The sequence below is a fragment of the Oncorhynchus nerka genome, linkage group LG3, assembly GCF_034236695.1.
Source record: "Oncorhynchus nerka isolate Pitt River linkage group LG3, Oner_Uvic_2.0, whole genome shotgun sequence".
NCBI classification, from domain to species: domain Eukaryota; kingdom Metazoa; phylum Chordata; class Actinopteri; order Salmoniformes; family Salmonidae; genus Oncorhynchus; species Oncorhynchus nerka.
Window position 1 is genome coordinate 75,128,377 of NC_088398.1, and position 27,774 is coordinate 75,156,150.

Sequence of the window (27,774 nt, forward strand, 5' to 3'; positions counted from 1 at the left end):
ACCATACCATACTACATTGCTCAAAAAAATAAAGGGAACACTAAAATAACACATCCTAGATCTGAATGAATTAAATATTCTTATGAAATACTTTTCTTTACATAGTTGAATGTGCTGACAACAATATCACACAAAAATGATCAATGGAAATCAAATTTATCAACCCATGGAGGTCTGGATTTGGAGTCACACTCAAAATTAAAGTGGAAAACCACACTACAGGCTGATCCAACTTTGATGTAATGTCCTTAAAACAAGTCAAAATGAGGCTCAGTAGTGTGTGTGGCCTCCACGTGCCTGTATGACCTCCCTACAACGCCTGGGCATGCTCCTGATGAGGTGTCGGAGGGTCTCCTGAGGGATCTCCTCCCAGACCTGGACTAAAGCATCCGCCAACTCCTGGACAGTCTGTGGTGCAACGTGGCGTTGGTGGATGGAGCGAGACATGATGTCCCAGATGTGCTCAATTGGATTCAGCTCTGGGGCAGGCCAGTCCATAGCATCAATGCTTTCCTCTTGCAGGAACTGCTGACACACTCCAGCCACATGAGGTCTAGCATTGTCTTGCATTAGGAGGAACCCAGGGCCAACCGCACCAGCATATGGTCTCACAAGGGGTCTGAGGATCTCATCTCGGTACCTAATGGCAGTCAGGCTACCTCTGGTGAGCACGTGGAGGGCTGTGCGGCCCCCCAAAGAAATGCCACCCCACACCATGACTGACCCACCGCCAAACCGGTCATGCTGGAGGATGTTGCAGGCAGCAGAACGTTCTCCACGGCGTCTCCAGACTGTCACGTCTGTCACATGTGCTCAGTGTGAACCTGCTTTCATCTGTGAAGAGCACAGGGCACCAGTGGCTAATTTGCCAATCTTGGTGTTCTCTGGCAAATGCCAAATGTCCTGCACGGTGCTGGGCTGTAAGCACAACCCCCACCTGTGGACGTCGGGCCCTCATACCACCCTCATGGAGTCTGTTTCTGACCGTTTGAGCAGACACATGCACATTTGTGGCCTGCTGGAGGTCATTTTGCAGGGCTCTGGCAGTGCTCCTCCTGCTCCTCCTTGCACAAAGGCAGAGGTAGCGGTCCTGCTGCTGGGTTGTTGCCCTCCTACGGCCTCCTCCACGTCTCCTGATGTACTGGCCTGTCTCCTGGTAGCGCCTCCATGCTCTGGACCCTACGCTGACAGACACAGTAAACCTTCTTGCCAAAGCTCGCATTGATGTTCCATCCTGGATGAGCTGCACTACCTGAGCCACTTGTGTGGGTTGTAGACTTGGTCTCATGCTACCACTAGAGTGAAAGCACCGCCAGCATTCAAAAGTGACCAAAACATCAGCCAGGAAGCATAGGAACTGAGAAGTGGTCTGTGGTTATCACCTGCAGAACCACTCCTTTATTGGGGGTGTCTTGCTAATTGCCTATAGTTTCCAACTGTTGTCTATACCATTTGCACAACAGCATGTGAAATTTATTGTCAATCAGTGTTGCTTCCTAAGTGGACAGTTTGATTTCACAGAAGTGTGATTGACTTGGAGTTACATTGTGTTGTTTAAGTGTTCCCTTTATTTTTTTGAGCAGTGTATAACATAGCATGGGGTGGCAGGTAGCCTAGTGGATAGAGCATTGGGCCAGTAACCCAAAGGTTGCTAGATCAAATCTCTGAGCTGACAAGGTAAAAATCTGTCATTCTGCCCTTGTTCTTAGCTGACTTGCCTGGTTAAATAAAGTACACTGCTTTTGTATTCAATGGATGTTTTGCTGTCTGATGTTTTTGTTCTAGATCAGTCTGCCAGTGTCCTGACCTATATGTTATTATATTGACCACTTACTAATCATACAGGCACCTTATTGAATACTCATCAATATAAGCGTTCATTCACCAAAGTTATTTAGATTTTCCACATAAAGAAATCACTAGAGCGAGAAAGGATACATACACCAATTAATGCTCCCAAACAACCATGGTGTTGTACTACTGAGCAGAGTATTAACATGGCACACATGTTATACAGTGTATGAATCCCCCCCACTGACACAGTAGACAATATGGTCCTGCATTTATGGGTGTGTGTGTGTCTGTGTGAATGTGTGTGCGTGTGTGCGTGCGTGTGTGCGTGTGTGCGTGTGTGTGTGTCTGTGTATATGTGTGTGTGTGTGTGTGTGTGTGTGTGTGTGTGTGTGTGTGTGTGTGTGTGTGTGTGTGTGTGTGAGCGTTTTTTTATTTATTTTTTTATTTCACCTTTATTTAACCAGGTAAGCAAGTTGAGAACAAGTTCTCATTTACAATTGCGACCTGGCCAAGATAAAGCAAAGCAGTTCGACACATACAACGACACAGAGTTACACATGGAGTAAAACAAACATACAGTCAATAATACAGTAAAAAAAAAACAAGTCTATATACAATGTGAGCAAATTAGGTGAGAAGGGAGGTAAAGGCAAGCGTGTGTGTGACAGAGAGAGCGACAGATACAGAGTAAAGAGAGACAAAGAGAGGGTAAAGAAAGTGAACTCTTGCCTCAGTTGCAGTGCCCAGTAGGAGACAGATGACAGTCCAACAGTACCCAAAACAATCCATCTTCTTTTTTGGCATATCAAACGATCCACTCTTCTGGTTATTTCTCCCTCTTTAATGACTATCGATCTGTTGAAAGGAAAAAAAGGCCATTGAAACACAGACTTACATTGTCATTTACACCATTAACTGTTTCTTAGTAAGAAGAGGGTTTGGACAGGGTTTCCCAGTATTTTCAGGTTTTCTCTCACAAAAATCACAACTTATTTGTATAAAACCAACAACATTTGGATGTTCTAAGTCCACATCAATGCTAAAAACACATCAGGAGACCCATTTTGAGGTCTGAAAATGGTTGAATTCTGGGTGTAGTTACCCTTTAACTCAACTGGGCACCACCCAGAGACTGTTGTTTGGTTAGCTGCGTTTCTGTGGGGTTCATCTGATTGCAGAGTTTGCAAAACAAATAGCCACTGGGTCGATGCAAATAATCATGATATTATTCTAGCAGGATGGCACAGGCTACTTTGTAGTTAACATTTAATTGAGAAGATTTTTGGGAAAGCCTTTCTATCTACCAGCAGATGGTTATCATTAGCATTATCGCTAATGGGTACAAAGTGACATACACACGCACACACAGCATACAAAACACACAGACAGGGACGGGACGTAGTCTAGCAGAGAGTTGGGCGGCAGGGTAGGCTAGTGGTTAGAGCGGTGAACTAGTAACCGAAAGGTTGCAAGTTCAAATCCCCGAGCTGACAATGTACAAATCTGCAGTTCTGTCCCTGAACCGGCAGTTAACCCACCGTTCCTAGGCCGTCATTGAAAATAAGAATTTGTTCTTAACTGACTTGCCTAGTTAAATAAAGGTAAAATAAAAACTCTATCCTGGTTCTCTCTCCCTCAGCCCAAATCTCTATCCTGTTTCTCAATCTGGTTCTCCCTCCCTCAGCCCATATCTCTATCCTGTTTCTCTCTCTGGTTCTCCCACCCTCAGCCCATAACTCTATCTTGTTTCTCACTCTGGTTCTCTCTCCCTCAGCCCATATGTCTTGTGTGCTCTTAGGGATTCCATTTAACATGAACATCACAGCAATCAACACCATTCCATTTCCATTCCTCCTTCACCGCTGCCGTTGTATTCCTTCTCACATCTATGCGCTCGCCTCTCACCTCTTCCCTTTGCTTGTGAACTTCAATGCACATCAGCTGTATGTGACCAGGCGGAAAAACTTTCCCAGCCAAAGAGCTACACGCTGCCTACATAGTTGTCAACATTATTAGCTAAAGTAACGTCATAGTCAGCAAAGCTAATAGAACTAACACGTTAGTAAACCCTCTACAATCATGCAGTAACGTTACAATATACAGTCAGTAAGCAGTTACACCGGCAGGCCCCAGGGGCAAAAAAATTGTCAAACCAAAAAGCTTGACTTGGAAGAGTTCCAGTGTTGTGTTGGATAGTCATAGCCAGCTAGCTAACATAGCATCCCTCTGTCATAGCCAGCTAGCTAACATAGCATTCCTCTTTCATAGCCAGCTAGCTAACATAGCATCCCTCTGTCATAGCCAGCTAGCTAACATAGCATTCCTCTTTCATAGCCAGCTAGCTAACATAGCATACCTCTGTTATAGCCAGCTAGTTAACATAGCATCCCTCTGTTATAGCCAGCTAGCTAACATAGCATCCCTCTGTCAGAGCCAGCTAGTTAACATAGCATCCCTCTGTCAGAGCCAACTAGTTAACATAGCTTCACTCTGTTTGAGCAGGGTGTTTCATTAGGCTAAACTAGCTGGCTACATTTGCTAGCTAAGTAAGTGGAAAAAATATACACACTCTCTCTTTCTCTCTTTATTTCTCTCTTGCTTCTCCTTCATTTTGGAAGAAATTAATTTGTAAGTTTACGGAAGGGGGTGAGAACCATAAGCCTCCTAGGTATTGTATTGAAGTCAGTGTACTAAGAGGAAAACGAAAGCTAGCTGTCCTCCGGCTACACCATGGAGCTACCCTACAGAGTGCTGTTGAGGCTACTGTAGATAATTTTTGCAGATAGTGTGTTTCAATCAATTGTTTGTATGGTTTTAACTAAAAACGATAACTTTTTAAATGCTTTACAATTAAAAAATGTATGAAATTCACCGCGGAGGATGGTCCTCCTCTGAGGATCCTCCATTTATATACACCCATTTGCTCTCTACCTAAATCAAATGAACTCTCAAAGGAAGTGAGCGCTCTTGTCTCCCCTCCTCAGATTATTCCCAACCACGGACATCGCATGGGCTCCGTAGTGCAGCTGTGGGCTGTGCTGTGCCATCACCATTACTTAAGGTAACAGAGCATACATATGTAATCCAGTTCACTTCTTATTGGACAGTTCTTATTGGACAGTTCTTATTGGCCTAGAGGATGTACAGAGGGCAATGGGGACAGTGAAGAAACACCTGATGTCTAATATGTTGAAACTTGATTGACTTGGAGGCATTTTTCTTGTACATTTTCTCATCTTGGTGTAGTCCTAATGTATTTGTATATAGATCAACACTGTGGCTGAAGACATATACAGTAAAAAGCATTTGCTAGTCCAAACAATCTTTGAGAAAAGTCTTTATATTGCTCTCTTTGTATTTTGAAATTCACATGGAGTATTTGCATTAATATGACATTTTGAAATTCCCAATGCATACAGTTGACACAAGTGTTTGTCAGGTGCATCCGAACACCAGTCTCTTGGATGTTATTGTATATAAATCACGATTTAGAAGCGTAGGCCCTGACACTTTGGACAGAAAAGCTTACAGATTGTCCCTTTAATATGAGTATTGTGGAATTTGTCTGGAAAGAGACACAGAAGACTACGCATTTAAAGCAGCATGGTAACGGTTTGAGGTTGCAGCACGGCTGGTGCATAGTTCAGAAGACACAATTCAAATGTGCACATGCCCCTCAGGTTGAACAAGTTTGCTTTTCAAAATCAAAATGTCCTTGTTAGCCAAATGTGGTTGCCGTATTGGCCAAGATAAGACTACATTTCAGCAGAAACGTCATTTAGCAGACATTTAGTGAGTGCATACATTTTCATATTTGTTCATACTGGTCTAGCACTTACAAGCAATAATCCAGCTGATTACCAAGACATGCAGACATGTTTGCAGAGTCAGAGTTCCGTATGATGCATCGGCTGAACATTGACATCATTGCAGTAATGTTGCTATTTGGACAGCTGTTAGCAGACGTAACTATTGAAAAAGCAGTGAAGAGCATTCCCTGACACATAAGCCTCCATTGTGTATACAACAGTTATAACAGAATATGTTAGCTAAATATGTATGTTTATGGAAGAGAAGCTGTGCTACTTGAGTGGACGTGTTAAGCGAACTGAAATACACTTAATGGCCTAAAGGAGTAGGACATTTTTATTCTTCAAGTTGCATGGCTAATTCAATTAAACTGGAAGGCAATTGAGCCAGGAGAATAGGAAATACAGCTGAGAGAAAAACATTACTGTTTGTATTCAAGAACATCCAGCCAGGGGGGCCTCCCGAGTAGAGCAGCGTTCTGAGGCAGTGCTGAGGCGCCTGTGGTTTCGATCACAGCCGGTCGTGACCGGGAGCCCCATAGGGAGGCCCATAGGGAGCCCCATCGGGGGTTTGAACTTTTTTTTTTTAATATTTTTTTAATTTTACCTTTATTTAACCAGGCAAGTCAGTTAAGAAAAAATTCTTATTTTCAATGACGGCCTAGGAACAGCGGGTTAACTGCCTGTTCAGGGGCAGAACGACAGATTTGTACCTTGTCAGCTCGGGGGTTTGAACTTGCAACCTTCCAGTTACTAGTCCAACGCTCTAACCACTAGGCTACCCTGCCGCCCCAAACTAAATGGACATTGGCGGTCTAGCGGTCTAGCAACTCCTTGTGGATGGCTGGGCACCTGCAGGCTGACTCAGGTTGTCAGTCGAACAGTGTGTCCTCTGACACATTGATACAGCTGACTTCCGAGATAGGCCAGCTGCAAAGTCAAAATTGGCCACAGGGCCAATTGTAAAAATGTATGAAAACAAAAATGAGCTTTTTGGTCTCAATTTAACATTAGGCTTAGGAATTAGTTTTGCAGTCGGGTTAAGGTTAGGGTTTAGCATTGTGTAACATCAGGTTTTATGACTTTGTGGCTGTGCTAGATAGTGACCACCCTGCAGCGCTGCCTCCAGAACAACATTCATGACGGAAAACACTAACCTGCAGAACTTTCCTGCAATCTAGGAAATGTAAAACTTATAGTGTATTTGAAGTTTAAAAAGGATTCTGAAGTTTCTTATTTCCACTTTGAAATGTCAGACTTGATTTTCCCTTACGAAAAATGTATCAACCCCCACAAAAATGTCCCCACATTAATTACAATCCACCTAATTATTCAGATTTCCAGTTGCTGCAGTACTCTTTTCCTGCTGTAGCAAACTGGCTCAAATTAAGATCCTACATCATACCTCTGCCTCAGAGCCCAACAATCATGAACATGGGTAACTTCACTTAATCCTGCGCTATGCTATCTAGATCCAAGCCAGGGGAATGAATGCCAGCCTCCCAAGTGTGCTTTGAGTTAAAACCCCATTACACCGGGGGAACGCTGGAACTGGATTTGTAAATTATTATGGCAACGTGCAAATTGTAAACAGACCGGAAACTATCAGCTGTACTGTCACAAGCTAATGGTCCTCGCTGCCAAATCCCCGAGCTGTATTGGAGCGACTGACTCCAGCCTTTTACAAACTGAGATTACAATCAAGGATGGATCTGTCCAATGACAACATAGGCTTCAAACATATTACAGAATTCATACATGGTTTATCTGGATAGGATTTAGATATGCAGTGCTACTTCATGATACACATCCCAGTGGGTAAAACTTGGCAAAACGGATTCAAATTAAGTCAACCAGTTTTGCCCGCTGGGGTATCGACTGAGAGGTTTGTAGAAATGTGTTATCTAATCAGCAAACCATCTTAAGATACCAATAGAGAAATACTTAGCTCTATGTGAAAAGTGGCTGTGAAACTTTTTACTGTGAAAGACAATATCTGCAAAAGCCATTCCCTATTCAATGTTTTTGTAATCTGGACATTCACAAAATATCTTCAATAATATTTTCAAGACGAATAACCATGACTTTAACAACCCTAACGATATATCATATTGTAAGACATTGAAAGGATTTTTCGAGATTGAGATGAGGAATATATTTTCAGAATGATTTAATGTTTATAGTACATCTAAAAGTACAAGTACAACCCAAAGGAATAAGTAGTTGTTAAAGTGCTTTAGGAGGACCACCCAGACCTTCGCATGAATCATGTTGCCATGGACTACAGCTATTATTTGCTATTGAAATAGCCACAATACCCTATGTCTGGCGTTGCACACTATAAGACAAATGGAGGAATACAAAGATTATGTATATACTGACAAGATACATGTCTCTCCGCCCTATCAATGTGCTGTCTAGCTCCCGCCTATACTTTCGTTGGATTGGTGGATACATCTCATTATTGTAATCCTTTTTCAGAATGTTCGATGAGTGTTGTTGATGTCAACCGCCTGTATTCAAAATAGAGAGATGCTATGCTACTAGCCTCATGCCATAAATATGCATAGCCATCTTGAGACAACTCCGATATGAAGTTTTTTTTCTCAAAGTTGCCGGGATGTATTAAATAGGGTGAAATGTTCATTGCAGAATCAATTCTATTGTAATAAAATGAAACAGTAAAGATGATTTAATCGCGTGGAGTATCCAATCGTGTCCTTTCAATCCACTACATCTTTAGCTACAACAGGATGTATTTTCTGTCTGAAACGCGGCCCACAGGGAAGGGCCTCAGCAAGTATCGGGTTGATTATTTATCTACTTATTCATGTTTGTCTTGTACAGTACGTACGTCAGAGTAGTAGGCCAGGAAAGAGGTTAGTCACGGGGACTTTGTCATGAAACAACCTTACTTCTTCTACATCTAAAGGCCCAGTGAGAAATATTCAGAAAAGCTGTGAGTTCTTGCCTGCTGTCAGAAGCAAACAAAGGAAAGATCCAGCGAGCGAGTAGCCTTTGCTTATCAACTCTATTATCCGTCAATACGGTTGTGTGTTGTAAACATCCTACTGCCCTCACAGGATGTTTACGCCCCATCCTTTCCAAGTTCCTCTGAATGGCTTTTACAAAAGCCATTTATTTGACAATTTAGAAAACTCTCAAACATTGCGCTCTTTTTCTGACAATATGAGCCGCTGCGATTACATTTATTGGTCAATAGCACACAAAACATAGACCAATCGCAAGGACACAAACATATACATTGGCCAGATCGAATGCTTACATAATTCTCAATACTGTTTAAGAAATTCAAATCGTAAAATGGCAACTGGAGCACCTAGATAAGAGCTGTGTGTGTACATTTGAACAAAAACACTCTGCTGACAAAATATCGTTATTTGTTTATCTTTCCTTGTGAAATCGTGCAGTATTCACTACAGGTGGGTGTATTTTATGCTTCACATATTTCAAATGACTTTACGATTCACAAGTTTTAACATTGAGTTCAACAACTGTGTAGGAAGGATCGTTGGGGAGAGAGGGAGGAGGTTGTCTCATTGGTCAGTGCTGCAGTCAACATGCAGCTTTTAAACATTAAACTAGTGGCAGATGTCACATGGGAACTAGGGGAGGACTGACGGGCTTCTGGTTGCATTTAGGTCTGAAATAACCCAGAGTAGCCCCGAGTAAACCTACTCCTGGGCCTGTATTCATAAAGAGCCTCAGAGACGGAGTGCAGATTTAGGATCAGGACACCACAGTTAATTTAATATCATCTAAAAGGCTAAACTTAACCGAGATCGGCACTCCTACTCTGAGAAATTTTATGAATACAGGGCCAGGACAAAAAAAAAGATACTCATGGGGGAAGCTTAGTAGAGTTTTTTTTATCAGGTTTTCCTTCACAGCAGTACTAAGAGAAGTGGCACCTTATCTTTGACACAAGCATGGACTTTGATGAAAAGGTTTTTTCATTTTCTCCTGATGGTGTGCAGGTGAATGACGTACGGCACTCTTTCCTACACGAGATACCGTAATTCAAGGCAACAGGTGGTTGAGTGCACAGGCATTACCAGCTGCGACCATGAAACACTTTTCTGGGGACCCGACATAAGGATTGCAGGTGGTAGATGATGTGTTTGAATGAATTTGAATCAAACTTTATGGAGAGCAGTTCATATTATCCAGCTGGGCTGTGTTTAGTTGCATATGCTGCTTTTAAGACCTGCTAAGAAGCCCTATGTTAATGTCAAGGGAATGCATTCAAAGAAACACCATTCAAAGACTATTTTTTGTTAGACCCATCTGTATGTCATTATTAAATATATTGAACTCTGTCTAGCAGCTATGGGGAACTTGGGTAGAATGTCTCTTGATGGGTAACGACCTTTGGTTTCTAGAATGTCTCTGGTCGGAACCAAAGATCACCCCTACCTTGTCACAACACAACGGATTGTCTCAAATGCATTAAGAAGGAAAGAAATGCCACAAATTAACTTACAACAAGGCACACCTGTTAATTGAAATGCATTCTAGGTGACTACCTCGTGAAACTGGTTGAGAGAATGCCAAGAAGAGGGTGCAAAGCTGTCATCAAGGCTACTTTGAAGAACACTTTTTTGGTTACCATATGTGTTCCATACATAGTTCTGATGTCTTCAATATTATTCTACAATGTAGAAAATAGCACCAAATTAAGAAAACCCTTGAATGAGTAGGTGTGTTTGGGGTCACTTAGAAATATCCTTGTTTTTGATAGAAAAGCACATTTTTCATCCATTAAAATAACATCAAATTGATCAGAAATACAGTGTAGATATTGTTAAACACCAGTCTCAACGAGGCGACTATGGGATGCTGGCCTTCTAGGCAGAGTTCCTCTGTCCAGTGTCTGTGTTCTTTTGCCCATCTTAATATTTTATTTTTATTGTCCAGTCTGAGATATGGCTTTTTCTTTGCATCTCTGCCTAGAAGGCCAACATCCCGGAGTCGCCTCTTCACTGTTGACATTGAGACTGCTGTTTTTTACAGGTACTATTTAATGAAGCTGCCAGTTGAGGATTTGTGAGGTGTCTGTTTCTCAAACTAGACATTCTAATGTACTTGTCCTCTTGCTCAGTTGTGCACCGGGGCCTCCCACTCCTCTTTCTATTCTTGTTAGAGCCAGTTTGTGCTGTTCTGTGAAGGGAGTAGAACACAGCGTTGTACGAGATCTTCAGTTTCTTGGCATTTTCTCTCATGGCATAGCATTCATTTCTCAGAACAAGAATAGACTGACGAGTTTCAGAAAAAAGTTATTTGTTTCTAGCCATTTTGAGCCTGTAATCGAACCTACAAATGCTGATGCTCCAGATACTCAACTAGTGTAAAGAAGGCCAGTTTTATTGCTTCTTTAATCAGGACAACAGTTTTCAGCTGTGCTAACATAATTGCTCAAATGTTTTCTAATGATCCTCTAATGAGCCTTTTAAAATGATAAACTTGGATTAGCTAACACAACGTGCCATTGGAACACAGGAGTGATAACGGGCATCTGTACGCCTATGTAGATATTCCATTAAACATCAGCTGTTTCCAGCTACAATAGTCATTTACAACATTAACAATGTCTACACTGTATTTCTGATCAATTTAATGCAGGGTAGCGGAAGGTTGCAAGTTCAAATCCCTGAGCTGACAAGGTACAAATCTGTCGTTCAGCCCCTGAACAGACAGTTAACCCACTGTTCCTAGGCCGTCATTGAAAATAAGAATGTGTTCTTAACTGACTTGCCTACTTAAATAAAGGTAAAAAAATATATATACAGTATATATATAAATATATGCATGTCCATCCAATAATATATGGTGAGCTTATTATCTTAATTTCTTCAAGAAACCTGACTACATTTAGGGAACATTGTCTCAGAACATTATTTAACAACTAACTCAGAAGCAGAGGGCCAAACAAGAAAATGTTCTGCCATGTTCTCAGAACCTTCTAGGTACATTATTGACATGTCTTCTGGGCTGTGCACTAATAACTCTGTGGCATCAGACCCTCTGGGCAATCCCTACCATATAATCATGGACGTTCCTGGCCTCACATCTCAGGCGGCATCCATTTTAGCAGGACAGAATGGACGGGCCTCATCATGCTGGATCATAGTTTGCCTTGGGCACTACCAGATGTCAGGGAAAACAATAAAAAACCCACACAGACTCTAGGAAGGAGACTTTTTACAAGTGGACACGCAAGTAACCAAACGTGTTAGGCATGAATGTTATGATTAAACAACTGTCATATAGAAAGAAAATCTGACCCAGTTGAGGAAAACAGCAGATAAACACAGAGGCAGTATAAAGCAAACACTTATGTCGGGGCAAGAGAAGAGGCTTCATATTGGCACTGTAAGCGGGAGTGAAGGAGCTTATACCCACTTTCCTCCTCACCCAGATGCCGAGCCTCTGTCTCTTCCAACAGCGCCTGCAGATGGTTTGCCAACCCTCCCAAAGCTTGGCATGCACACTCAAGAATCTATCCACCATTGTGTTACTCACTAGAAGGCTAACTAAGACAAGGCCAATGAAGGCATTCCGGACATTTGTTGAGAAGGAGGACGTCTCAAGGAGGTATCCCTGGTGCTAAATGACTATTGGACACACAATGGTAGAGTATGCTGTTATTACAAAAACATGGTATTAATGGACTTGACAAAAATGCTAATTCTGTTTCTGTAAGAAAATGCAAGGGTAAAGAGAAAACAAGTTTATTTGTTTTTTCCCTCCATGAAATAGACTTGCCAAATCACAAGTGACCTTTGAAGGTGAAAACTAGAGAGTTTATGAAATGTTGATGAGATTGAAGTGCAAACGTATCAAGTGCCATGTAATGTACCTTGCTGAAGTATCAGGACTGTGCCCAGAGCAAAATGAGGCGCAGGACAGTCAGGACATTCAGGAGAGTAAGGACAGTCAGGACAGTCAGGAAAATAAGGACAGTCATGACGATCAGGACAGTCAGGAGACAGCCCTGGACAGTCAGGACAGCCAGGACGGTCATGACAGCCAGGACGGTAAAGACAGTCAGGACAGTCATGACAGTCAGGATGGTTAGGATGGTCAGGACAGTCAGGATGGTCAGGACGGTCAGGAGAGTCCGGACAGTAAGAACAGACAGGACGGTCAGGACAGACAGGACGGTCAGGACGGTCAGGAGAGTCAGGACATTAAGAACAGACAGGACGGTCAGGACAGACAGGACGGTCAGGACGGTCAGGATGGTCAGGACGGTCAGGAGAGTCAGGACAGTAAGAACAGACAGGACGGTCAGGACAGACAGGATGGTCAGGACGGTCAGGACGGTCAGGACGGTCAGGATGGTGAGGATGGTCAGGAGATTCAGGACAGTAAGAACAGACAGGACGGTCAGGACGGTCAGGACAGTAAAAACAGACAGGATGGTCAGGACAGACAGGACAGTAAGAACAGACAGGACGGTCAGGACGGACAGTCAGGACGGTCAGGAGAGTCAGGACATTAAGATCAGACAGGACGGTCAGGAGAGTCAGGACATTAAGAGCAGACAGGATGGTCAGGAGAGTCAGGACATTAAGAGCAGACAGGACGGTCAGGAGATTCAGGACAGTAAGAACAGACAGGATGGTCAGGACGGTCAGGACAGTAAAAACAGACAGGATGGTCAGGACAGACAGGACAGTAAGAACAGACAGGATGGTCAGGACAGTAAGAACAGACAGGACGGTCAGGACAGTAAGAACAGACAGGACGGTCAGGACAGACAGGACGGTCAGGACAGTAAGAACAGACAGGTCGGTCAGGACGGTCAGGACAGTAAGGAATGGAAATGCCAGTTAGAAAAAATACCAGAAATACGGGTCAGTTTCTACTTGTAATCATACTTCAACATCCAGGTATACAGCAACAATATTCTGAGATTTAAAGCAATGTAATTTGACAGAGCCTGACATCTTGTATTTCAACCATACAGACAAAGTTGACATGTCGCCCTTGTGTCATGGTAGACTAAACTAAGTTTAATTTTCTATGACATGTACATTTAATGCCTTGGAGAAGACAATCTTAAATTACTCAAGCGACAACATTAACTATATTTCTTAATTATTATTATTTTATTTTTTTAAACTGAAATGTTTGCCTGAATAACAAACACTTATTCCCACCACTTTAGTTTTCTGCCTTCAATGTCATGTCATCCTTGAACAAAGCAATGTGTAATTATATAATTTGTTTACCAGGCGAATAGGAAAAACAAGGGGAAACTCCGAAACAAGGGGAAAAACCAAAGAAAAGAAAACATACACACGCACACGCACACGCACACGCACACACACACACACACACACACACACACACACACACACACACACACACACACAGAGGACACTCATGGGAAATAATCTGGTTTCAAAAGTTTAATATGTTGCACAGAGGAGAAAAAACATCTGTAAAATACAGGGGTATCAATACAGGGGTATGCAGTGCATTCGGAAAGTATTCAGACCCTTTGACTTTCTCTACATTTTGTTAAATGACAGTCTTATTCTAAAATGGATTTAATACATCAATCTACACACAATACCCAATACCGACAAAGCATAAACAGGTTGTTAGAAATGTTTGCCAATATATTACACATAAAAACAGAAATACCTTATTTACATAAGTATTCAGAACCTTTGCTATGAGACTAGAAATTGAGCTCAGGTACATCCTGTTTCCATTGATCATCCTTGAGATGTTTCTACAACTTGATTGAAGTCCACCTGTGGTAAATTCAATTGACTGGACATGATCTGGAAAGACACACCTGTCTATTTAAGGTCCCACAGTTGACAGTGCATATCAGAGCAAAAACCAAGCCATGAGGTCGAAACAATTGTCCATGGAGCTCCGAGACAGGATTGTGTCGTGGCACAGATCTGGGGAAGGGTACCAAAACATTTCTGCAGTATTGAAGGTCCACAAGAACACAGTGGCTTCCGTCATTCTTAAAAGGAAGAAGTTTGGAACCACCAAGACTCTTCCTAGAGCTGGCCGCCTGGCCAAACTGAGCAATCGGGGAGAAGGGCCTTGGTCAGGGAGGTGAACTAGAAGCTGATGGTCACTCTGACAGAGCTATAGAGTTCCTCTGTGGAGCTAGGAGAACCTTCCAAAAGGACAACCACCAGCGCTCCACCAATCATGCCTTTATGGTAGAGTGGTGAGACAGAAGCCACTCCTCAGTAAAGGGCACATGAAAGCCCGCTTGGAGTGTATCAAAAGGCACCTAAAGGACTCTCAGACCATGACAAACAAGATTCTCTGGTCTGATGAAACCAAGATTGAACTCTTTGGCCTGAATGCCAACTGTCACGTCTGGAGGAAACATGGCACCATCCCTACAGTGAAGCATGGTGGTGGCGCCATAATGCCGTGGGGATGTTTTTCAGCAGCAGGAACTGGGAGACTAGTCAGGATCAAGGGAAAGATGAACGGAGCAAAGTACATGCTTCAGAGCTGTCAGGACCTCAGACTGGGGCAAAGGTTTACCTTCCAACAAGACAAAAAAGGTTTACCTTAGCACAAAGCCAAGACAACGCAGGAGTGGCTTCGGGACAAGTCTCTGAATGTCCTTGAGTGGCCCAGCCAGAGCCCAGACTTGAACCTGGAGAGACCTGAAAATAGCACTGCAGCGACGCTCCCATTGAACCTGACAGAGCTTGAGAGGATCTGCAGAGAAGAATGGGAGAAACTCCCCAAATACAGGTGTGCCAAGCTTGTGGAGACATATCCAAGAAGAGTAATCACTGCCAAATGTGCTTCAACAAATTACTGAGTAGTTATGTAGTTATGTAATTGTGATAAAAAAAAATTAAAAACATATATAGACATTTGCAAAAATTTCGAAAAACCTGTTTTTGCTTTGTCATTATGGGGTATTGTGTGTAGATTGATGAGGGGGGAGGGGGGACGATTTAATCAATTTTAGAATAAGGCTGTAACGTAACAAAATGTGGAAAAATTATTTCCAAATGCACTGTAAATACATGGGTATAAATACAAGGATGAGCACCACCATACACAGAAAGTGTAGAGATGATAACAGGGGTATGATTGAGTTACGGTATAGGCTAGTTTAAATAGCCTAACCTGCATCGCATTAGTCTAATTATTTAAGTTAAAGAAACCTGAAGCAGTAGCCTGTAGAAAACTATAGCTTCTACTTGGAGCACATTTGAATGATTCATTTGGTGCTCAGATGTAGTCAAGTGCAGTGGGTAAGTACGCCGTGCAGTGCTTGTCTAGTGATTACACTGACATGCTTCACTTAGGGCGTTTCTGGATATATATGCCACTGTTGTTTGTTTACCTTTATGATCTGATATCTATCTTCTTATCTGTGGTTTGTTTACTTCCACGAGACATCAATTACATACTGGGCCTTCAGCCCTTTATCATAGCTTCTAATGGGATACCATTACATACTGGGCCTTTAGCCCTTTATTATAGCTTCTAATGGGATACCATTACATACTGGGCCTTTAGCCCTTTATCATAGCTTCTAATGGGATACCATTACATACTGGGCCTTTAGCCCTTTATCATAGCTTCTAATGGGATACCATTACATACTGGGCCTTTAGCCTTTAGCCTTTATCATAGCTTCTAATGGGATACCATTACATAATGGGCCTTTAGCTCTTTATTATAGCTTCTAATGGGATACCATTACATACTGGGCCTTTAGCCCTTTATTATAGCTTCTAATGGGATACCATTACATACTGGGCCTTTAGCCCTTTATTATAGCTTCTAATGGGATACCATTACATACTGGGCCTTTAGCCCTTTATCATAGCTTCTAATGGGATACCATTACATAGTGGGCCTTTAGCTCTTTATCATAGCTTCTAATGGGATACCATTACATACTGGGCCTTTAGCCCTTTATCATAGCTTCTAATGGGATACCATTACATACTGGGCCTTTAGCTCTTTATCATAGCTTCTAATGGGATACCATTACATACTGGGCCTTTAGCCCATTTATCATAGGGCCTTTAGCTAATGGGATACCATTACATACTGGGCCTTTAGCCCTTTATCATAGCTTCTAATGGGATACCATTACATAGTGGGCCTTTAGTTCTTTATCATAGCTTCTAATGGGATACCATTACATACTGGGCCTTTAGCCCTTTATCATAGCTTCTAATGGGATACCATTACATACTGGGCCTTTAGCTCTTTATCATAGCTTCTAATGGGATACCATTACATACTGGGCCTTTAGCCCTTTATCATAGCTTCTAATGGGATACCATTACATACTGGGCCTTTAGCCCTTTATCATAGCTTCTAATGGGATACCATTACATAGTGGGCCTTTAGCTCTTTATCATAGTTCCTAATGGGATACCATTACATACTGGGCCTTTAGCCCTTTATCATAGCTTATAATGGGATACCATTACATACTGGGCCTTTAGCTCTTTATCATAGCTTCTAATGGGATACCATTACATACTGGGCCTTTAGCCCTTTATCAGAGCTTCTAATGGGATACCATTACATACTGGGCCTTTAGCCCTTTATCATAGCTTCTAATGGGATACCACTCCCCAAAGTTGGTATCCCTCTGGGAAATGTAAAGTTATTCTATAATTCTATTATAAACAATCAAATAAAAGGTTAGTGGGGAGTGGACCTCTCAACCCACTGGAAGAGGACCGGTTCCTCCGTAGTCTCTGAAGTTTAGCATGTCAATCTAAATTGAACCATGTCACTCCATAAATCCATCCCACTGCCTGAGACAAGTACACAAACAACAAGCCACAGGTTCACATCTCCATTCTACGCAACACTCCCAAAGAAACACAGAAGGGTATGAGGGCTCAGAGTAGAAGTTGGCCTTGTTGAGGACCTACCGATCAACGATCAGGTTAAAGTTCCCAAATCTTCTCATAATCATTATAGGTGCTGAGAGTAAAACTGATTAAGTGCAACTAAAACGGATCAAATGAAACTGGCGGAGGCTTTAATGTAGCCCATCTATTGCCTTATTAACACTATAGGGCAGGCCAGTACCAGAAGCCTACAGTTCAGCCCAGTATCTCCACTTCCAGTCCAGTCCAGAATCACATTAAGCATCTCCAATCCAAAATTAAACTAATTCGCAACAAAGCCTCCTTTACTCATGCCGCCAACATACCCTCGTAAAACTGACTATCCTTGACTTCTGCGATGTAATTTACAAAATAGCCTCCAACACTCTACTCATCAAATTGGATGGTATCTATCACAGTACAAGTTTGTCACCAAAGCCACATATATCACCCACCACTGCAACCTGTATGTTCTCGTTGGCTGGCCCTCGATTCATATTAGTCGCCAAACCCACTGGCTCCAGGACATCTATAAGTCTTTGCTAGGTAAAGCCCCGCCTTATCTCAGCTCACTGGTCACCATAGCAACACCCATTTTTTTATTGTGTTATTGACTGTACGTTTGTTTACTCCATGTGTAACTCTGTGTTGTTGTTTTTGTCGCACTGCTTTGCATTATCTTGGCCAGGTCGCAGTGGTAAATGAGAACTTGTTCTCAACCGGCCTACCTGGTTAAATAAAGGTATTCTCAACCGGCCTACCTGGTTAAATAAAGGTGTTCTCAACCGGCCTACCTGGTTAAATAAAGGTGTTCTCAACCGGCCTACCTGGTTAAATTAAGGTGTTCTCAACCGGCCTACCTGGTTAAATAAAGGTGTTCTCAACCGGCCTACCTGGTTAAATAAAGGTGTTCTCAACCGGCCTACCTGGTTAAATAAAGGTGTTTTCAACTGGCCTACCTGGTTAAATAAAGGTGTTCTCAACCGGCCTACCTGGTTAAATAAAGGTGTTCTCAACCGGCCTACCTGGTTAAATAAAGGTGTTCTCAATCGGCCTACCTGGTTAAATAAAGGTGTTCTCAACCGGCCTACCTGGTTAAATAAAGGTGTTCTAAACTAGCCTACCTGGTTAAATAAAGGTGTTCTAAACTAGCCTACCTGGTTAAATAAAGGTGTTCTCAACCGGCCTACCTGGTTAAATAAAGGTGTTCTAAACTAGCCTACCTGGTTAAATAAAGGTGTTCTCAACTGGCCTACCTGGTTAAATAAAGGTGTTCTCAACTAGCCTACCTGGTTAAATAAAGGTGTTCTCAACCGGCCTACCTGGTTAAATAAAGGTGTTCTCAACTGGCCTACCTGGTTAAATAAAGGTGTTCTCAACTAGCCTACCTGGTTAAATAAAGGTGTTCTCAACCGGCCTACCTGGTTAAATAAAGATGTTCTCAACTGGCCTACCTGGTTAAATAAAGGTGTTCTCAACCAGCCTACCTGGTTAAATAAAGTTGTTCTCAACTGGCCTACCTGGTTAAATAAAGGTGTTCTCAACCGGCCTACCTGGTTAAATAAAAGTGTTCTCAACCGGCCTACCTGGTTAAATAAAGGTGTTCTCAACCGGCCTACCTGGTTAAATAAAGGTGTTCTCAACTGGCCTACCTGGTTAAATAAAGGTGTTCTCAACCGGCCTACCTGGTTAAATAAAGGTGTTCTCAACTGGCCTACCTGGTTAAATAAAGGTGTTCTCAACCGGCCTACCTGGTTAAATAAAGGTGTTCTCAACCGGCCTACCTGGTTAAATAAAGGTGAAATAAAAACAAATAAAAAACCTCTACCTACTGCCCAGACCAGAACCTCTACCAACTGTCATGACCAGTACCTCTACCTAATGTCCAGCCAGGTACACCTCCTACTGTCCAGCCCAGTACATATACCAAATGTCCAGCCCAGTACCTCTACCCAATGTTCAGCCCAGTACCTAAACCTACTGTCCAGCCCAGTATGGCTTCTACTGTCCAGCCCAGTACCTCTAGCTACTGTCCAGCCCAGGATGGCTCCTACTGTCCAGCCCAGTTCTGCTCCTATTGCCCATCCCAGTACCTCTTCCTACTGTCCAGCCCAGTTTGGATCTTACTGTCCAGCCCAGTATGGCTTCTACTGTCCAGCCCAGTACCTCTAGCTACTGTCCAGCCCAGGATGGCTCCTACTGTCCAGCCCAGTTCTGCTCCTATTGCCCATCCCAGTACCTCTTCCTACTGCTCCTATTGCCCATCCCAGTACCTCTTCCTACTGTCCAGCCCAGTTTGGATCTTACTGTCCAGCCCAGTATGGCTTCTACTGTCCAGCCCAGTACCTCTAACTACTGTCCAGCCCAGGATGGCTCCTACTGTCCAGCCCAGTTCTGCTCCTATTGCCCATCCCAGTACCTCTTCCTACTGTCCAGCCCAGTTTGGATCCTACTGTCCAGCCCAGTATGGCTCCTACTGTCCAGCCCAGTATGATTCCTACTGTCCAGCCCAGTTTTGCTCCTACTGTCCATCCCAGTACCTCTTCCTACTGTCCATCCCAGTATGACTCCTAATGTCCAGCCCAGTTTGGATCCTACTGTCCAGCCCAGTTTGGATCCTACTGTCCAGCCCAGTATGGCTCCTACTGTCCAGCCCAGTAACTCTACCTAATTTCCAGCCCAGGAAGGCTTCTAAGGTCCAGCCCAGTATGGAACCTACTGTCCAGCCCAGTACCTCTACCTAATTTCCAGCCCAGGAAGGCTTCTACTGTCCAGCCCAGTATGGAACCTACTGTACAAGCCCAGTACCTCTACCTACTGTCCAGCACAAGATGGCTTCTACTTTCCAGCAGTGATTGGCTTATACTGTCCAGCCCAGTACCTCTACCTGATGTCCAGCCCATTATGGCTCCTACTGTCCAGCCCAGTATAGCTCCTACTGTCCTGCCCAGTTTTGCTCCTACTTTCCAGCCCAGTATAGCGCCTACTGCCCAGGCCAGTTTGCCTCCTACTGTTCAGCCTAGGACCCGAAACCTACTGTCCAGCCCGGTATAGCTCCTACTGTCCAGCCCAGTTTTGCTCCTACTGTCCAGCCCAGTACCTCTACCTACTGTCCAGCCCAGTACTTCTACCTACTGTCCATACAAGTATGGCTCCTACTGTCCAGCCATGTACCTCTTCTACTGTCCAGCCCAGTACCTCTCCTACTGTCCAGCCCAGTGTGGCTTTTACTGTCCAGCCCAGTTTGGCTCCTACTGTCCAGTCCAGTTTGGCTCCTACTGTCCAACCCAGTACCTCTCCGACTGTCTAGCCCAGTTTGGCTCCTACTGTCCAGCCCAGTACTTCTCCTACTGTCTTGCCCAGTTTGGCTCCTACTGTCCAGCCCAGTACCTCTCCTACTGTCCAGCTCAGTATGGCCCCTACTGTCCAGCCCAGTATTGTGAAAGTGGTAGTCTTTCTGACAGATCCAGCCCTGATCTCAATGGAGGATAGTTTCCAGTGAACTCGGCCTGGATCTGAAAGATTGCTAGCAGGCCTGACATCTACCAAAATAACCCTGGGAGCTGGATCAAGTTCAATTCTGTTTTAAGATGACCCAGAGGCCAAAGGATCTGCCCCCATGCGCACGCCACAGGCCCGTCACAAGTGCGCACACAACTACTCCCGTCACAAGTGATAGACCCATGTAGGCTACTGTTACTGTACCATCAGTATGTTTACACGTCAACTTGTAAATAACAACACATGGAAAGTATGTAACACTAACTCCAATGAATGGAGAACATACACATACTAACTCCACTGGATGGAGAAGATTGTAACTCCACTGGATGGAGAAGATACATACTGACACCACTGGATGGAGAAGATACATACTAACTCCTCTGGAGGGAGAAGATACATACTAACTCCTCTGGAGGTAGAAGATACATACTAACTCCTCTGGAGGGAGAAGATACATACTGACTCCACTGGATGGAGAAGATACATACTAACTCCTCTGGAGGGAGAAGATACATACTAACTCCTCTGGAGGTAGAAGATACATACTAACTCCTCTGGAGGGAGAAGATACATACTAACTCCTCTGGAGGTAGAAGATACATACTAACTCCTCTGGAGGGAGAAGATACATACTAACTCCTCTGGAGGGAGAAGATACATACTAACTCCACTGGAGGTAGAAGATACATACTAACTCCTCTGGAGGGAGAAGATACATACTAACTCCTCTGGAGGTAGAAGATACATACTAACTCCTCTGGAGGGAGAAGATACATACTAACTCCTCTGGAGGAGAAGATACATACTAACTCCACTGGAGGTAGAAGATACATACTAACTCCTCTGGAGGGAGAAGATACATACTAACTCCTCTGGAGGGAGAAGATACATACTAACTCCTCTGGAGGAGAAGATACATACTAACTCCTGGAGGAGAAGATACATACTAACTCCTCTGGAGGGAGAAGATACATACTAACTCCACTGGAGGGAGAAGATACATACTAACTCCTCTGGAGGGAGAAGATACATACTAACTCCCTGGATGGAGAATATACATACTGACTCCACTGGATGGAGAAGATACATACTAACTCCACTGGAGGGAGAAGATACATACTAACTCCTCTGGAGGGAGAAGATACATAATAACTCCTCTGGAGGTAGAAGATACATACTAACTTCTCTGGAGGGAGAAGATACATACTAACTCCTCTGGAGGGAGAAGATACATACTAACTCCTCTGGAGGGAGAAGATACATACTGACTCCACTGGATGGAGAAGATACATACTAACTCCACTGGATGGAGAAGATACACATACTAACTCCACTGGATGGAGAATATACATACTAACTCCACTGGATGGAGAAGATACATACTAACTCCACTGGATGGAGAAGATATATACTAACTCCACTGGATGGAGAATATACACATACTAACTCCACTGGATGGAGAATATACATACTGACTTCACTGGATGGAGAAGATACACATACTAACTCCCACGGTTCCTTTCTCGCTCTCTGTGCCCTATCAGAAGCCACCTCCTCTATATTCATGGGGCATTAGCCCCAGCCTGTAAATCAGGAGGGTCGTGTCAGCCAACGGCAGTTTGTTTCGCACGCATCAACACGGAACACGCCTGGAAACGGCCACTGTCCTAATCCTTCAGAAAGCACGTCATCTCAGATCGACTTTAGCCTAGGACTCACACACAAGCATAGAACATGTTGTCCACGGGCCTGACTGCTGCAATAAAACATGCTACGTCCAGTCAACAGGACATGGCTGTCAGTGAAACATACATAGTTATAATCAACAACATATTGCTAAGAATGTTGGTGGGTGCTTATATTTGCCTTATTCCACACATGTACAAGTGTGTATTAAAATACATGTGTGAATTGGAAATGTGTTGTTTTTTCTTTGCATTCCCCAACTCCCCCTGAGACACCCTCGGAGAGTCACGGCAAGGGTCTGCCATTATCAACAGCGACCCTGGAGCAATTAGGGTTAATGAAGTGCCTTGCTCAAGTCATTAACTGAAAGAATCTTCTGTAATACATGTGGGGGTATGTGGGGCGGCGGATCTTTTTAACATCATTGAGATTTGACTCTGAATTAAATACAGGGACTCGAGGGAGGTTTGAGTAGAGTGACGCATATCAGCATCAATGCATTTGAGTGTAATGTGGTAGCCGAGGCCCAGGGAGAGAGGTAAAGATATGATGTGTGTCGAGGTTCTGTTTAGACAGGGGAATTCAATAATGGCCCTGATGCACTTGAATTAGACAGGATATGAGATGGTGGTGCTATTAGCCAGCTCTCAGATTAATGACTAAACCAAGGTCTGGTGAGAGAGAGAGAGAGAGAGAGAGAGAGAGAGAGAGAGAGAGAGAGAGAGAGAGAGAGAGAGAGACCAACAAGAGGGGAGAGAGAAACAGACAAAGAGAGAGAGAGATAGAGAGAGAGATGGAGAGAGATAGAGAGAGAGAGAGAGAGAGAGAGAGAGAGATAGCGAAGCAGGGGCCTCCAGCATGATAGAAGCGTCACAATGCATTTGTGTTTGTGCGCCCCGACTTCAAAACAGGAGAGATGGCTGAGCAGCATACCCTCCTCCCCCTTGTAACTATTCCCCAGGTTGTTGCTGTAAATGAGAACGTGTTCTCAGTCAACTTACCTGGTAAAATAAGTGGTAAATAAAATAAAAAGGCATAACCTATCTGCTCCCTGGGGAGAGGGAGATAACCTGGATACACCTTCTTGATGAGAGCAGGCTGTCTTACACTGTGTGGCAGCTGTCGGCTAAGATAATGTTCAGATATCGGAAAAGTAAGGGGAGAGTCGTGTTGAGAATTCGCTCTCAATTCGTTGAGAGATCCACTTTGCAGACCAAACTTTGAACAATAACAGATTTGAAGGTAGCTCTTGGTATAATCCATCATATTTGTCTTGGAAGAAGGGTATTTTGTTTTGTTTATTCCCCCCATGTTATGGATGCTTTGCACACTTTTTCATAATGGTGTGAGCAGTGCGTTCATATTCACATGTATGGTATTAGGTATTTTATTAGGATCTCCATTAGCTGTTGCGAAAGCAGCAGCTACTCTTCCCGGGATCCACACAAAACATGAAACATTACATAATACAGAACATTAATAGACAAGAACGGCTATCAACACGTAATGTGAATCTCTAGGTAAGACGATAAAGACTGAGTTTTACTGATCAAAAAACACTGTCCATTCTGTAGATAGACCAGAGTGAGAAACAGCCACATTTTCAGCAGTTCTCCTTGTTGACTCTTCTGGACGCCTCAGCCTAGGCTCTCTACTCTGTGCCGTGTAGATGACTGAGCTTCTCGAGGCAATATCACCAAGTCACGGAGGTACCTTTAACATTTAATATCCCATTTAGATTCAGCCTTCAATACCCACTCCACAGGACTGCTCGGGGGAGGAATCCAAATCCAATGTTTTACAGTTCAACACAAAGACTCCCCACACAAAAATGTACTTGGGTTCCTTTCACTATATGAGCTAATATATTTACTGTGAAAACTTGGCCATTGAGCATTTTGAGTGAACATCCTTGTAGACTTATTAGACACGCCTGCTTCTCATGGGGTATTCAGTCAGTCCGGAAAACACTCTCTGGCTGTCCTATATCTCCAGGCCACACAGTGAAGCGGCATCTTTTCCTCAGCTTTCAAATTGAACACATACAAATCATGAAAGATTTCATAAATGTTGAGCGAAGCAATAATATTTTTGTTTCATGTCATATTTTTTTCATGACGGTGGGTTATTGTGGATGTTTAATAAGTAATTTTACTTGAGAATGTGAGATTAAAGGGTGCAATCTATGGACGGGTTAAAGAGGCAGAGGACAAATATGGTGTCAGCCAAATGCATCTGGAAAGGTTTTAAAAAGTCTCAATGGTCCTGATGAACTTGAATGTTCTACAGTTCTGAGTTCGTTCATGTGTACTCTATCCTCTCCTTGATGGAGAAATATCTCTGCCTTCCTCATCGTATCATAAGCGAGATCTGCCAAATGTGAGCATCCTCATCATATCCATCACGTTCTTCCCTCTAGCTGCCCCACAACATTTCATCATGTCCAATCTGTGGCTTACATAACCATGCAGATGATTCAACAACAACTTGAGATTGCACTGGTGCCAAACACCAGTGTTGGGGTATGCCACATGACTGAGGAGAGCGGGCACATTTACACTACAATGCTGTCAGTAGCAATCAGGTCCTCTGGATGTGCCGCGCAATGTAAAAAGGCACAGTGCTTATTCTTTCATGTTTTTTTTTATCAATGTTTTTATTAATATAGTTATGCTTTCAAAGGTATCGGTTTCTGTGGAGAAAAAAACTACATTTCCCTTGCATCTGAAGACAGTTCATGATATTACAAGATACAATAATTATCATTCTTTAGACTCTCCAGTCAACTCATTATCAAACAGCAATATGACATATAAACTTGTAGAATGCCCAGGAAATCCTTTTGGTTTTGCATTGACATGGTCATCATGCTAATGTCTGATTTATAGGTTACCTACACACCACATTGTGCCCTAAAAGGTCAATGTGGGTAGCCTAACACTTAGGTGCCACTGTAGCCTAAAGTTTGGAAAGGTTATATAAGGTTGTAAAAACGCATCTTGAATGGGGTCTGAGAGTTAATACAAATGTATTATTGCTGGTGTTGTCTTCCCTATAAACATGTTATGTAGCATGTTGGAGGACAAACGTACTTATAGGCTACCTTGCATTTGTTTAATATTCCAATCATTTCAAACCCTTTCAAATGAAAACCCTTGTCATAGATCGAACAAATCTGTCAAAAAACAAACCTAAATTAAGGATGAAGTATTAATAGGCTATTATCAATAATTGTATGATGATGACGGGAGTCATTATACACTATTTGTACACATGTACAAACCATGTACTATATATATATATACATGGTTAAATAGTACATTGTTTGTACATGTGTACAAATAGTGTATGATGTGTTAATAACGAGGCTATATATATATATATAGCTCTCCTATATATATATATATATATATATATATATATATATATATATATATATATATATATTTCCCTATGGAATTATGCAAAATAGTACAAATGACTAACCTATCTGCGGTGCGCAATTGTTTTTGGAAGACTACAAGAAATAGGCTATTGTTATCCCTGTCGACAGTGGACTGAAATCTATCCAGGTAGCTTTAAAAAGCACGTTTTAGGTCTAAATTTACCAGACAGAAATGCAGCAGACTCTTTCCAATTATCATGGGCTTGAATTGGATATGTATAGGCTATTGATTTTAGAAAAGGAAAAGCAAATTACTTATGCATCGATACTGGAATCGATGCATAAGTGGACAAATAAAATAGTAATCCTAAACCAGATATGTAAATATTCCCATTATTAATACACTATTCGTATGGTTCTTACCTGATGCGATTAGTTCACAATCCAATGCTACCGCGATTTAGAAAGTAACATTAACCGACCAAACACTCCAGCGACAGCTTTTTTCCACCCACAAATGCAACCTCCGCAGCAATGGTAGTGAACCAAACCTAAAGGGTTTCAACACTCAATGAATAAAGTGTCGGACTGGAGCCGCTGTCAGATTGTGGGAGGCATTCGCATTAGCCTACTTCCTGTTACATCACGAATTAGCCTACAGCTCTTCAGGAGAACCCACCAACCCACCACGCAGATGATATAGACCAGGGATGGGAAACTTTGACAGGGGTGAGGCACACAAAACCTCTGAAATCATCATGGGGGGGCGCAGTGGCTCGCGCATCTGTATACGCACATCCTTACCCACACATGTAGTCAGAACCGGACCAAGTCTTTCACGAAATGTTGTTAACCCCACCTTGCCAGCAAAGCATTTTAGCCCCCCCCCCTCCTCTTGACAGGAGATATAAAAAATTTAAAAAATGTTGAGTTAATGTCCTGCAATTCTACACGTTTTGCCATAGTGTGGAGAGAAATGTTTGCAGTTTTTAATATGATATCTGAGTGAGAGTGACTAACAAAATCAATGGAGGGGGGGGGGGGGGGGGGGGCAGGTCGGTAATTCGACCATTGTAACTACAAGTTTAGATAGCTGGCCACTAGACTAATTTACCAATCTAAAACATGTTAGCTGATATGGGTTAATTGAGTAACTGTCAGTGACTGACATAACAGAAAACTGCTGATGCACAAATTTCAAATTGTACCTTGTGTATTTGTCACAGATCCCTCTGGAACTTTCATTGCTCACACGTGTCCCCTATTCCTCCTGATTGTATTTGTATGAATGTGCCCTTCGTTCACCATGGTGGGGTCCATTATTGTTACATTGTCCGTTGGTCTTGTGAGTACCTGTGCTGTGTGTTTTGTGGATTGCGCAGATGATTATGGGTCTCCTCCCGTGTGGTAATCATTGTGCACGTGTGTTATTTATTCAAGGTACCCCTCGCTCTTTTGTTTGGGTTTCTGTCTGCAGAGTTTGATCCAATGCATTGGCTGTAAACATTAGTTATGGTTCTAAATGACAGGAAGATTCCTGCAATTGGATGTCTTCTCATATGGAAGAAGCTCGCTCTGTCTACGCTTAACAAACCTGTGAGTGTTCATCTCATTATTAGACTTGGTTTATTTATCATAAGTAGGTAAACTGACTGACACACAGGTAACTATTTTTTACTTTAGTTTATTTGGTCAATATATTCTT

The 27,774-nt window shown here is 42.8% G+C and overlaps 1 protein-coding gene across 1 annotated transcript in view; it reads right to left on the reverse strand.

Annotated features, from left to right (window-relative positions):
- Positions 1–26,743, reverse strand: part of LOC115113424 (calcitonin gene-related peptide type 1 receptor-like) — a 45,512-nt gene extending 18,769 nt beyond the window's left edge. Inside the window, exons 1-2 of the mRNA XM_029641039.2 lie at positions 26,493–26,743; positions 2,524–2,649 (exon numbers count right to left, since the gene is read on the reverse strand). Of these exons, the coding sequence (XP_029496899.1) occupies positions 2,524–2,598 (75 nt within the window). The 5' untranslated portion in view covers positions 2,599–2,649; positions 26,493–26,743. The remainder of the gene's footprint in view (positions 1–2,523; positions 2,650–26,492) is intronic.
- Positions 26,744–27,774: the final 1,031 nt, after the last annotated feature.